The sequence below is a fragment of the Capricornis sumatraensis genome, chromosome 2, assembly GCF_032405125.1.
Source record: "Capricornis sumatraensis isolate serow.1 chromosome 2, serow.2, whole genome shotgun sequence".
NCBI lineage: Eukaryota > Metazoa > Chordata > Mammalia > Artiodactyla > Bovidae > Capricornis > Capricornis sumatraensis.
The window spans coordinates 96,032,119-96,044,556 of record NC_091070.1 but is presented as its reverse complement, the minus strand read 5'-3'; the positions used below and the strand labels follow the sequence as shown (position 1 = coordinate 96,044,556).

The window sequence follows — 12,438 nt, the reverse complement described above, 5'->3', positions numbered from 1 at the left end:
TATGACAGCTATTCCTAAGAAAATTGCCTAAAGAGGGGGCAGCCAACTCAAAAGCATGAGTGGGCTTTGCAGGAAACACACACAAAGGAACAGGCAAAATGGGGATTGCCACAGATCAGGGAGGGGGCCCCATCCAAGGGGCAGATCCCAGCCGGCCAACTGCTATCAGTGAAAATGCAGCACAGGTCCAGTCTTGCCAGATACTTCAAAGTCCATTCCTCCTTCCGTGAAACCCCCAGTTTTTAACTGTTGTAATCCAATTCATATATAAACACATACAGACCCCACAGACAATTTTCAGGCACAACTGATCATGTCTATGAGCTGCCCTAGGGCCAGAGACCCTTGGGTTGCTATCTCTAGCCAGTTGGTGAACACATATAAAAACCCCCAAAGGTAAGTTCCTCTTGAATGCGGTTTTTGGTCTTCTTATATTCTTATATCATAAAGGCACCTTCTGCAGTGCTTTTGGTAATCTACCTAAATCTAAGAAGCCATGAATTATACAAAAGTCTGATCACGCTAAAGAGAAAGACAACTTTGAATTATGTTCAAACCCAACTTTATTAAAATTATTTGGCAATTCTGGCAGCAGTACAAAGTCTCCAACCGCTGGATACTTGGACATTGAGTTCATAGTTTTAGTTTGCTGTGGGTTTGGGTACATGTACTTTTTGAAATCTTCTGCCCTTCATTTAATTACCAAATGGCAAAGTGCCTTAAGTTTCTCTATCTACTAACCTATTATTTATAGAACAGGAATTTGTAAAATAAGATTGAAAAAATAAAATGCACAGATTCAAAAAGTTCTCCTCAAATATTAAGAACATACAAAGTATATTGAAGACATCTACATTTAGCCTTCCAAGTAACAAGGCGGGTGGTTTGATATCTTGCTTTTATTTCTTGCTAATTACAATCCAGAGACCAAAGTGTTTCTAAAAACTATAAAAACCATCATTGACATTCCTAGTATGGTTCTGATGGGTTTAGCAGTGGAGCTTGATTTGACCTTTAAAATCATAAGCCTTTTTATCTTTAGTGGTATTTTTCTTCTCTAGTAGCTCGGGGCACTATTTGCTTACTTAATGCCTTATAATTAGCATCTGCCTTATGGTAGATCTAATATTGGCCTTGTAAAGTGTATTACTGGACAGGCAAGTGGTAGCAGACCTTTCTGGCCAAGGCGGAACTTCGCTGGACCTTAAACCTCAGAGGGCCTGGTGCCCCTTAGTTGTTCTCCAGTGATCCTGAAGTTGTCTGCAAGAAAGAAAGAAGCAGGGTAAGATCTTTACAGGAGACATTTCTGCTTCTCTAGCAGTGTTAGAAAATTCAGTATATGGCAATGGGGCTTCTGCTGTTTTGTTCCTGTGATAAGAGTTATTTATCTCCGGATCGGAATGCAGGAAATAAAGCAGGGCAATCAGTTGAGAAAATTCTGCCCTGGCTTCTCGCAAAGGCTGTACTTTCTTACGATGGATAAGGATATTCAGTCTTCTCATGCACCGTGCATTTCTGGGCATTCCCATGACTCACTAAAGACCACTTGACTACATGGCCCATTGGCTTCAGAGGTGGGAGACTGCCATACCATATTTCCGCGGGTTGCCAACATACTCAGAGACAAAGCGACTTGGGAACCAGAACAGGCAAGTTTCCTCATTCACGTTACCAGAACAGGGTCTCAACTGTGCAAAGGTTAACTATGCAAGTTATTTATGCTGTCTCAGCAGGTCAGACCACAGACATTAAGTCATGGCAGCGGCAGATTTATCAATATAGTTCTCACTCTTATTTCCCTAATGAAGATAAGATATTTTCTTTAGTAATAAGTATAAATTCTGAAATCTTTCAATAATCAATTCTTTGCATCTAATTTAAGCTTTTCCTTTTTAATAAATGGAAGTATAGTCTCTGAAATTAAAGAAAATAAGAGAATATATAGAGGGCCTTTTCCCCAAGTTAAGGCTCATCTCATCCTTCAACTTAAGAATACTTAAGATATTCAAATAATATCTAGAACAAGAAAAGCAATGTATCCATGTAATGCTGTCAACCTAGAAAGCATTTAAACATAGGAGAGAGAAATTATACTTACAAATGGAGTCTTGATTCCAAATTTGCTATGGAATGTCATGGTGACTTTGTTTTTATGTCCTGTTCTTTGATCAAAGGCGTGGCATGTGTCGAAAGGCGGACTATACAAGTGCAGGCTCACAGCAGGCTCTGTATGGCTAATATTCTCTACTCGATGTAAGCCAATGGAATCTAAACAATATCCAAGAGGGATGGAGAGATGAAGGGGCTTAGATGATAGACTTAAGCAAAAATTTTGCTAGTCACCCAAGACCTTAAATCAACCAATACATATGGACTTATTAAAAATTAGTTGTGACTGAACTTCCAGTTAAAGAATAAACGACACTCTGCTTTTCCCTGAAGACACTCTTTCTTGAAGTGGAAGAATTAAAAAGGCATCAACATATGAAGATAAAAGGAAAAGAAGAAACTTCTTTATTAAAGTAAAAAAAAAAAAACACAACTCTTAAAAAAATTGAAAGTACAGAAGGAGATGGATGGCTTTGCAGAGAAAGCTAAATCCTCAGTTATGCTTGGACATGGCCAAGAAATAATCTGATTTATATCCTGAAACTGACAAATAGCCCAGAAACTGGCAGCACAGACACTTCCTGAAATGAAGGTAAAGACGAGCTTCAGACATAAGAACTAGTCGAAGTCTATCTTTTTAGCCTCAAACCCTTTTCATCACGTTTCCCTCACCTCCCCTCTAAGCCTGGTGGAAGTCTGAGATCTACTTATTCCCTAGAAAGAGTACAGCAGATGAACTCAGGACTGGGGGATACTCAGTGAAAAACTGGTCACTAAAGTGAAAATTTACACATTGAGTGGTGCGATCTCCACTTTCTTCATCACAAAATTGCCAAAATGCTGCCAAATGGTAGTTCCTTCTCTTGTCTCCAGACAAGAGGTGGGAAATAGTTTCTCTGAGAATCTGATCAGCTCAAGAAAAAGTCCTGAAGATATGGCCCTTGGTTGTTCCTCAAGGAAAAGCTTTACAAGATGATCCAGTTGACAAACACCATCCATGTGTGAAAGCTTCCAATTAACTTTTGTGTCCCTGGTTTTTAAATGCTAGCACACGGTCAAGGCCACCAGACATGTGAGCAGAGCCTCTAGTATAATAGAAAAAAGGCAACATGAAAGACACGACTCACGAGAAGGCTTAAAAAAACAAAACCAAAAACATCAATATCCTCATAGAAATAAGAGAAAGGGAGTTCCCTGGTGGCCCAGGGGTTAGGACTCAGCGCTTTCACTGTGATGAGCGGAGTTCAACCCCTGGTCGAACTCAGATCCTGTAAGCCACCTGGTGTGGCCAGAGAGAGACAGAGATAAGGGGAGGATACCATTAAAAGGGCTAGAGAGTAAAAAGAGCTTTCATAGATATAAAGAGAAGAAATAAAAATATGAATAGAAGCGCTAGAAGAAAAACCTGTAAGACTCAAGGAAAAAAGGGCCAAAGATAGAACATAGGGAAGATTAAAAAAAAAAAACCCAAAACACCAGAGGACTAGTTCAGAAGGTTTAATATCTGATCCACAGTGATTTCAGAAACAGAAACTCAACAGCAGCAAAATCAAAGAAACAACTTGAGAATATTATTTTGAAGAACACGAGTTCCTAGATCATAAGGACCTCCTGAGGTCCCAGCATAATGAGTGTCATGAAACAAAGTGCATCAGAAGACCCCCAAAGAGAAGGCCTCAAGAGTTCCCAGAAAGAAAGAATGGGATTCATAGAAACATTCAAGAATCAGAAAGGAACCAGGCTTTCAACAAGAAGGATGGAAACTAGAAGCAAGTGATTACCTTTATAGTTCTGAGAAAAAGCGGCTGCCAGGTCATGATTTCATAAGGGTCGGACAGAGATTTTTAGATATAAGAGGTCTCAAAAACGTATCTTCCATGTACCTCTTCTCACAGGGCCGTTGGAAGACATGTGCTACCAAAACAAGCATGTGAACCCAAGAGAAAGCAGGCATGAGCTCAGGGAACGAGGGGATAGGCGCCCGGAGAGAGGAAAGGGAAAGCCTGGGGGGTGAGGGGACCTGGGGGGCCCTGGCCAGCCAGTCCACACTGAAGGAGGTCAAAAGGCCTGGGGGAGGTGTCTGCAAGAAGACCGAAATAAACAAAACAAAGTATTTGTATAACTATGTGGATACAGAAATGTATATAGTAGAGAGACAGTTGGAAGGTGAATCAAGGAAGGAGTTCAGCGTGTTAGTGAAGTCAGTTGTTGTTCAGTTGCTAAGTCATGTCTGAGTCTTTGTGACCCCGTGAACTACAGCACACCAGGCTTCTCTGTCCCCCACTGTCTCCAGGAGTTTGCTCAAATTCATGTCCACTGAGTCGGTGATGCTATCCGACCATCTCATCCTCCGCCGCCCTCTTCTCCTTAGGGCACTTAATTTGGCCTTACGCCTTATCATCTAGCTCCAGGAGCTTGCATGACAAGAACAACGTAGCCCAGAAACAGAAGACTTTGGTTCTACTCCCAGTTAGACTGACTACCTTTGAACAACTCAGAACTTCCAGGATCCTCCTCATTTAAAAAAATGGGGCTTAGTTCTCAGATAGGCAAACCCTTCCATTTTATAGCCTAAGCTTTTATAATACACTGGCTTAATTTTGAACAAAAGTTAAACATTCTGAAGAACTGACTGTCTTTCCCCTCCAATTGCAAGTGCATAAACCACCCAGGGCAAGCAAAGATCCCACAAAAACAGCGCACGATTCTTTAGAAGCCCCAGATGCTCATATCTGATCCCTGATGTGATTCCAGCATTATTATTATTAGTCTTTCCCTCCTTTCCTTTTTGCCAATGATATACCCTCTGTCACACTAATACCAGACCGTTCTTGGTGAAACTTATGGATGCTAGCTTGTTCGAGGCAATGTCCACCTTCTGCCTATGAAGACAGGTAACTTGATTTCCTTGCCCCATTTTCCCTCTTCTTCACCCTGTGATGCATACTGCTTGATCAAGACATTCCCAGTAAAATTCTGCTGACCAAAGAAAGCTCTCGCTTGAAGCTTGTCTTGGAGGCTAAGGCCCTGATCCGCTTTACTCTACTCCTCCTATCCAAGTCCATTCTTCTTCCCTTCCAGCTGGACCATCCCCGCATAGTTTTCATTCTTTGCAATGGTTATGCCTTCACTCACGCTCCTTCCTGTACTTGAAACATCTTTCCTCTGCTCACTATCCATATCTAGCATTCCCCCTGCATGTAAAAATCAAAGGTTAAAAGTTTGTGGCTTTAATACTACTACAGAAATATTTAGCTTATCTTATCCAGTATTTTGCTGGTTAGCAAAATTTCCCATAAAAATCAGAATTTCCCAGGACCTCTCTGATGGTCCATTGGTAAAGATGGTGAGCTTCCAGTACACAGGACATGGGTTCAATCCCTGGGCAGGGCAGTCCGGCATGCCATGAGGTGCAGCAAAAAAATATCAGAATGCCCCACTTCTATGGAAAAGCCAGGATGATCTCACTGGAGCTGTAGTCACGTTGCCCCTTTAGACAGGACCGCTTGCACACCAGTTCCCACAGTCTCTTGCACTGAAGACCCTTGAAAAAAATCTTAAGTGTTCTCCAAGACCTAATGTAGCTTCACAATGACTCTGTGATTCTAGTGGAAAGTAATTATTCTGAAAGGCTTGGGCTCTATTGTGAAGAGTACTAGTAATCTTGTTCTCAGGAGTCTCGCGTGCCTGCTATTTATGTGTGTGTTGAATCGCTTCAGTCGTGTCTGACTCTGTGCAACCCTATGGGCTGTAGCCCACCAGGCTCCTCTGTCCATGTGATTCTCCAGGCAAGAATACCGGAGTGGGTTGCCACGCACTCCTCCAGCGGATCTTCTTGACCCAGGGATTGAACCCACAGCTCTTACGTCTCCTGCATTGGCAGGCAGTTTCTTTAGTGCCACTTGGGAAGTCCACCTCAAATAAGAGTTTCCTGCCACTTGAGGAATAACTCCCTTGTGTTATGTGAATGGGGGAAAAGTTTCTACACAATCTGACCTTTGTAAGTGACTTGCATTCTTAAACTAATGAACAAAATTAAGCTATGTACCAAGCAATACTTAACTTTAAGATCTAAGAAGAAAGAACCTGCTTTGCCAGAAAAACCTCTGTAATACTTTATTTTAGATAAGTGGGATAGCATCCCAACTAAGAGTGTGGGCTTTGGCATCAAATTCTTTGGGTCAAAATCCTGAGTGACCTTAATCTTCCTATGTGTTGGCAATTTCATCTGTAAATGGGAATAAAAAAGTTATCTCACAGAAGCTTTGAGGAGCTTTTTGCAGTTACTAAGCCCTTTAGGAACACAGATGTTAATCATTGCCTCTACTGAAGAGCATTCAGCTCTCCCATATTACATTCAGGAGAAAGAAAGAATTGTCAGAGATCTAGAAATCATTGCTAAATAATCTGCTTCATAAAGTTTCTCCTGAGAATACTCTTTGGAAGTAAGCTGCATGCACTTTAGGAAAACAGGGACTAGCCAGCATTCTTAATCACTTCCAGAACATTTCTTTCCATTTTCTAACCAAAGACTAATACTTCCAACTTGGCCTCTCATCTTTATTAAAAGACTCTCCTTATGTAAATTCCTATTTGATTCTAACTGTCCTAAGACTTGGTAGGTAAATGACTCTTCATTGGATGTTAGCCTGCATGCGTATGTTTTTAATAAGAGATTCCCATCCGCACATGGGGATGGTTTGGTTACTCAGTCGTGTCCAACTCTTTGTAACCATCCACATGCAAAGCTCTAAGAAAAGAAAGCAAAACCCACTGCTTTTAGGTTACTTCCTAAGCAGATGAGATCATGCCTCCAGGATCCATGCTCTACTGCACAAATGCAAGAGAGCAATATTTCAGATGGGTGTGCAAGGTTTTCCCTTGCACATTGTTAGAAAAATGTATTGGATGTTACCGTTGATGTAGGCACACTGGTTTTCCCTCAAGATTCTTTCAGACTTCTTGATCATCTCATTGGATTTCTTGTCAGGCCAGGCAAACAATGTCTCCTTTAGATTCCCCTGCAGCATCTTCAGAAAGCAGTGCGAGTCGGTGTGATCATGGATACTGCTATATTTACACAAAACAACAACTGAACTCAGTAGATGAACTCAGACCTATAACTCAGACCTATGAGTCTGTCCAGAGTTCACAGCTCCAACTGTCAGTAGGGCATCTCCCAGGCCAATATGCGTTTCAGCTGGATTTTTAAATGTCATCAGTTTATAATTCAACATTGTTCAGGGCAAAGTAATACAACACTACATTTCCCATGTTGATGCATATAAGGGGTATAGTTTTGATCCATAACCCTACTGAAGAACAGTTCACTTTTTAAAACCCTGTTGTAAAACTACTTTGATAACAGAAACACAAAACCAGTAACCATTTATCTTTTCCACGATACAGCTTTTAATAACTCAATTAAGCTGGGTTAGAACTTGATTTAAAAACTACATTAGAGTAATTTTAGAAAGGATAATAACGATAATAACTGTAATAACTGCATCATATTGAGAAGGTTGAAAGTCATGTGACAGTGTTTTCCCCCTCAGGCTTTTCTCTCTTTCCTCTGGAGGACAGAAGAATGAACGTGTGTGTTACCCACTGAAAATTACACTGCAAAGTATATAAAATGTTAACATTTTATAGACTTAGAGTATCCTACCTGTGATTGCTTCCCAATATTGATGGGAGAGTAAAAAAGCAAATTGGATTTGGGGAAAGAGTTTATTCCTGTAAATAGTATTTAAGTTCATTAAGTAGTATTAGCTATAGGGTTAAAAGGTATGAATTAAAAGGTATGAATTTGTATACACTACAGCACTTATTTCGTATGTTGACTCCTGTTAACCCATATATGTACCACAAGAACTTGCTTCCTAAGTCACAGAGCATCATCCTACTAATATATAATCTGCTTTCAAAAAATTTTGAGAGGATGAAAACAACTTCATTCTAGACAGATAAGCAAATGCACTCTATAAACCTAACTTTCCAAAATCTTATAAATTCATGTTTCCTTTCTTGTACCAAAAATGGGTCTGGATTATGGTTTGTTTGTTTTACCATTTTCAAAAGACTGAGGAGGACCTGCTTGAAGAGGTAATCATCCTTGACTGGTAGTAAGACTTGCAAATGCATAAGCTGAGGGAAAATTACAGAACCAAGAATTGGTATTAGTCTAAGTTACCTCATTTCTATATAAAGAAAAGAAACAATCAGCTTGAAGTAGAAAGAAATTTTCCAAATTGTTTTTCTAGTTTCACATCTGGATGCTTTGGTCTTTGGCCCGACAATTGTTTACACACTTCAAAGCACCACAAAGGTCAAGTTTTAGCATAATTCCATAGAAAGTTTAACTCCAGAGAACACAGAGGTTCAAATTAAGCTGGTTGCTTCCCACCACCTCCTTTGATTTACCACTCATTTGAGGGGCAGGTCTCTCATACATGGTATACGCTAAACCTCATGCTAATTCCCATAAGGAGTTTTGCTGGGGTCAGGGAGCACTGTGAGCAATCTGGGATGTATTAGTGTTCACAGACACGCGGCCCCTCCGCTCGGCACTTTTCATATGTTGGACTAAGCACTGTAATCGATATCTAGACGAGCAGTTGTCTTACCTGCCATGTCCTTCACCCCAGCATAGAACCATGAGATTAAATTTTCCATTTCCTTGATCCACAAGATTTCGAGTATACCTAAAAAGAACATTTAGGAAGTTGGAATTTGTTTAATGAGACAAGCACTGGGAGAAAAATGCCATACAGCATCATTAATTTACAAATGCTAATGTTTTTACCTCTCAGCAACTTTAAATGTGGTTGTCTAGTTAGAGATTGAGCACAAATGAAAGCAAATATTTTTCTATGGCTCATTTTAGACATTTTTGTATTTTGAATCACTGTTCACAGCTGCTCAGTTTCAATCAGTGGCATGAAAAAGGTAACAAAAAAAATCAAATTCCTTGATTTTTCAGGTGACAGCCTCAAACTGATTAAAAAAAATAGAAGTTTCTCACAGAAAGCATTTTCAAAGTACATTACTGCTCTAAGCAAGAATGCTGCTATTATCTTTCTTCCTCCTCCCTGTAGCTACACCAGAATTTGAGAACCAAGGTTTTATTAAATAGCTGTTCTAGAATTCTCCTTAGTTTTACTACAGCCAAGACACGAACGACAGGCACATTCAAAAGCATCATAATGAAAAATCCTCCACTCAGGGACCTAAGTACCAGGACAAAAGGCACTATACTTGTGAAGTAAAATAATACCCTAAACCTTTTACAGTGAAGAGAAATTAGCAATTGGCCTCCAAAAATCTCAAATCAAAACAACCGCACCCACACCACCCCCGCCTCAAAAAATCAACTTTAAAGTTTCTGTTGGTCTAGCGGGTTCTCTTGACGCCATCTAATTAACAAAGTTAGGTAATTAAGACATTTATTTAAACTCATTTTTAAGGAAAGGAATCTTTACCCATTTTGTTTGTTCACACGCTCATCTGCTCACTGTGCCCCACACGCCCCCTCCTCCCCTCGGCTAGCGGCCAGGTGCTGGCAGAGCAGGATCCCTGAGATTGATTAGTGGATTCGAGGACAGTTATCCTTACTTTGCAGCCCTTTATGATCTGCCAGGGGCCGTGCACATGGCCCTTGACCCTGGGAAACGGTTTCTGTACTAGCGATCCTATTCTCCTTCCCCCAGTCCTAGGGGCCTCCTCTTGCTGGCGCTTCTTCCAGAGAATTTACTGCCTAGCACTTACTCTGCGTTGCTTCTTCTGCACTGGCCATCCCAAGGCCAGAGATCAGACTCCTTCACTGTACTGGGACACTTGATACATGCACAAAATATGGCATTGATTTCTGTTCTCCCATCTCCCTCCCTCCTCCAGCTGCAGTACTGCACCCATTATCTTACTGAGGGGTGCTTCAGAAACCTGTGGAATAGGTCAATCCAAAGGTATCAAGTGGTTTCGAGCTTGTCGATCAAGGTAAATTCAAGGCCTTGGAAATGCCCTTGTTCTACAGATTGAAAGCTCTTACAAGCTACCCTGGTTAACTGATTTCACTTGGTCAATAATAAATCTGGGTAGAAGAAAACTATGATGGCACCTTATGTCTGTAAGAAGTTTAGTAGTGGTTTAGAGTGTAGGCTCAGAAACAAGAATGCTAATTTGAATCCTGGACATTAGTTCTTATGCAGGTAATCAACCCTCTCATTACCTCCTCCTCCTCCCCTGTAAAACAGGGAGAAGAATGGCACCTATGTCACAGAACAGTTGTGAGGTAATAAGTTAGCTCATGAGTCAAGTCATCGGAAGAGTACCAGAGCCCTCCCCGCCCTCAACACAACCAACCATTATGACCGAAGCGCTGGCTACCCTTCGGAAAAAGCAATCCTCACTCTTCCGGGTGATTAAATTTTACTTCTCTCCCCAGAGGATTGGTAGTGCTTCACGTTTCAATTTTACTCAATCTCCAAGCCAGGGCTGCAATGAGCAGCCACCCCGTTCATCTCACTCTAGCACAGCTGAGGAGCGGCGGCGGGGGGCGGGGGAGGGGTCTTCAATTTACATTCCAGACTCTCAGATCTAAAGGATAGGAAACAGCATATTGCTTGGGGGCTGAAAGAGAAGCACTCATTTGAGAACCAAACAGTGGTTTTAAATAAACCTGCAGTCGGGGGAGACACATTGCTTTGGGAGAGGGATCAGCATAGACTGAAAAATAGCTGACAACCCCAGGTCGTTATTATATATTAGCAAAAATGCTTGCCGGCGGACGCCTGGTTGCAGGCGATCGAGGGAGAAGTGGTGAGAATTAATGTCGCTTAATTGCGTCTGCCACAGTCACCCCTTTCTCCGGACCGCTGTTGGACCTTCTCCTAGGAGCACCCCGGGTTAGTCCAGCCAGTCCGAGCCTGAGGGCGTCCAGCCCCCTGGGGCTCCCCGCATCTTCTCCGCGGACTAGGCGAGCGAAGGCTCCAGAGCGGGGTGGGGGGCGGGTGGAGGGCTCCTGCTCTGGACGCCTCGGCTGTTTGGAAGCCGAGGGGTTGATCAACGAGAAGAGAACAGAAAACTTGCAGCGGTGTCCTCCCCTCCGGGAGCCTGTCGCAGTCTCGGGCCAGTGGGACCCACCTTCGGCCCAAAGCGCCGAGCGCAGGCCCCAGGGCTCGCGGGCATGGAGGCGCGGCGCCGGGGTGCGGGAGCCGGCTGGGAGCACCGCGAGGGTGGGCGCGGCGGGAGCCGGGCCGCCTGCGCTCTCCGGCGGTCGAACCCCCTCCTCCCGCGCCGTTCGCCGTTGGGCCGGGAGGCCGGCGCCGCGGAGCCTCGGAGACCCGGGCGAGAACGCGCTCACCTGTACTGGTCGAACTTGGCGTACACTGCCCACTCGGCGGGGTTGCTCTCGTAGGCTTCCAAGACGGCCTGCACCTCCTCCACGTTGATCTCCTCGCCGGCGAAGAGCTGGTGCAGGACGCGGATCAGATCAGCCAGGGTGCGGGGCTTCAGCACCTCGGTCCGCTCCATCCCCGAGTAACTGGCGGCACGCGTCTCGCTGCCGGGCTGCGAAGGAGGAGGAGCTGAGCGAGCCGAGGAGCCGGAGGCGAGAGTTCCTAGGCGCTAGCTAGACAGTTAGTTACACGCGACACAAAGCCCCCGAGTGCACGAGGGCCACGGCGTAAATATGCCCGTGCCAAGATACCCGCCCTGGCGGGTCTGGGTACGCGCTGCGCACACAAATCGGGACCAAACCTCGTAGGTTCAGCCTCCCAGGGCCCTTTTAAAGCTCTCGGAGTCGGCGGGAATGTGCCAACGTCCCTCAGAGGGTGGGGAGAAGCGGGAAGCGACCTGAGAAGGGGGCTTAAAGCGGCGAGAACGTGTGCGGGTAAGGCCCACGCAGACGACCCAGGCTCTCTCGGCACCCTCGCCCTGGCGGAACGCTGTCTTCGCGGGTCGCAGCGCTTGCGGTGGGCTTCGCGCAGTCTCTGCCCACCCCTCCGGAGCAAGGCGCCTTTTGGCGGCGCATCCAAACCCTTCTCCCCCGCCCAGCTCCCTGAGGCTCCGCTCTGCAGCCTCGGTTCACAATGCTAGGACGTCGACAAAAGGGGTCTGGAGAAGGGGAGGGAGATTGGGAGGAAGAAACGGGAAAGAAAGGGGATTTTCTTCTAAATGGAGCCGAGGGATTGTGAACAGTTCGCCAAGGTTGAGGATGGATTGCACACCTAAGGCTGGAGAGCTACTGTTCTGCCGATTGAAACCATCGATAATGTGCTTCAAGGCTAGGTGAAAATAAATCAAAATCTTCTTTAAAAAAATTTGAATGTG

The 12,438-nt window shown here is 43.9% G+C and overlaps 1 protein-coding gene across 2 annotated transcripts; it reads right to left on the bottom strand.

Annotated features, from left to right (window-relative positions):
* Positions 1-571: 571 nt before the first annotated feature.
* Positions 572-11,844, bottom strand: CDO1 (cysteine dioxygenase type 1). Of its 2 annotated transcripts, none has more exons than XM_068964663.1 (5): positions 11,471-11,844; positions 8,736-8,813; positions 7,025-7,179; positions 2,099-2,268; positions 572-1,260 (listed from the first exon to the last, which is right to left on the bottom strand). In XM_068964663.1, the coding sequence occupies exons 1-5, from the start codon at positions 11,638-11,640 to the stop codon at positions 1,231-1,233; spliced, it is 603 nt and encodes a 200-aa protein (XP_068820764.1). In that variant the 5' UTR covers positions 11,641-11,844; the 3' UTR covers positions 572-1,230. The 2 variants fall into 2 exon arrangements, with proteins under 2 accessions (XP_068820764.1, XP_068820766.1); XM_068964665.1 differs by having other exon boundaries at positions 7,025-7,176.
* Between the last annotated feature and the right edge of the window lie 594 nt (positions 11,845-12,438).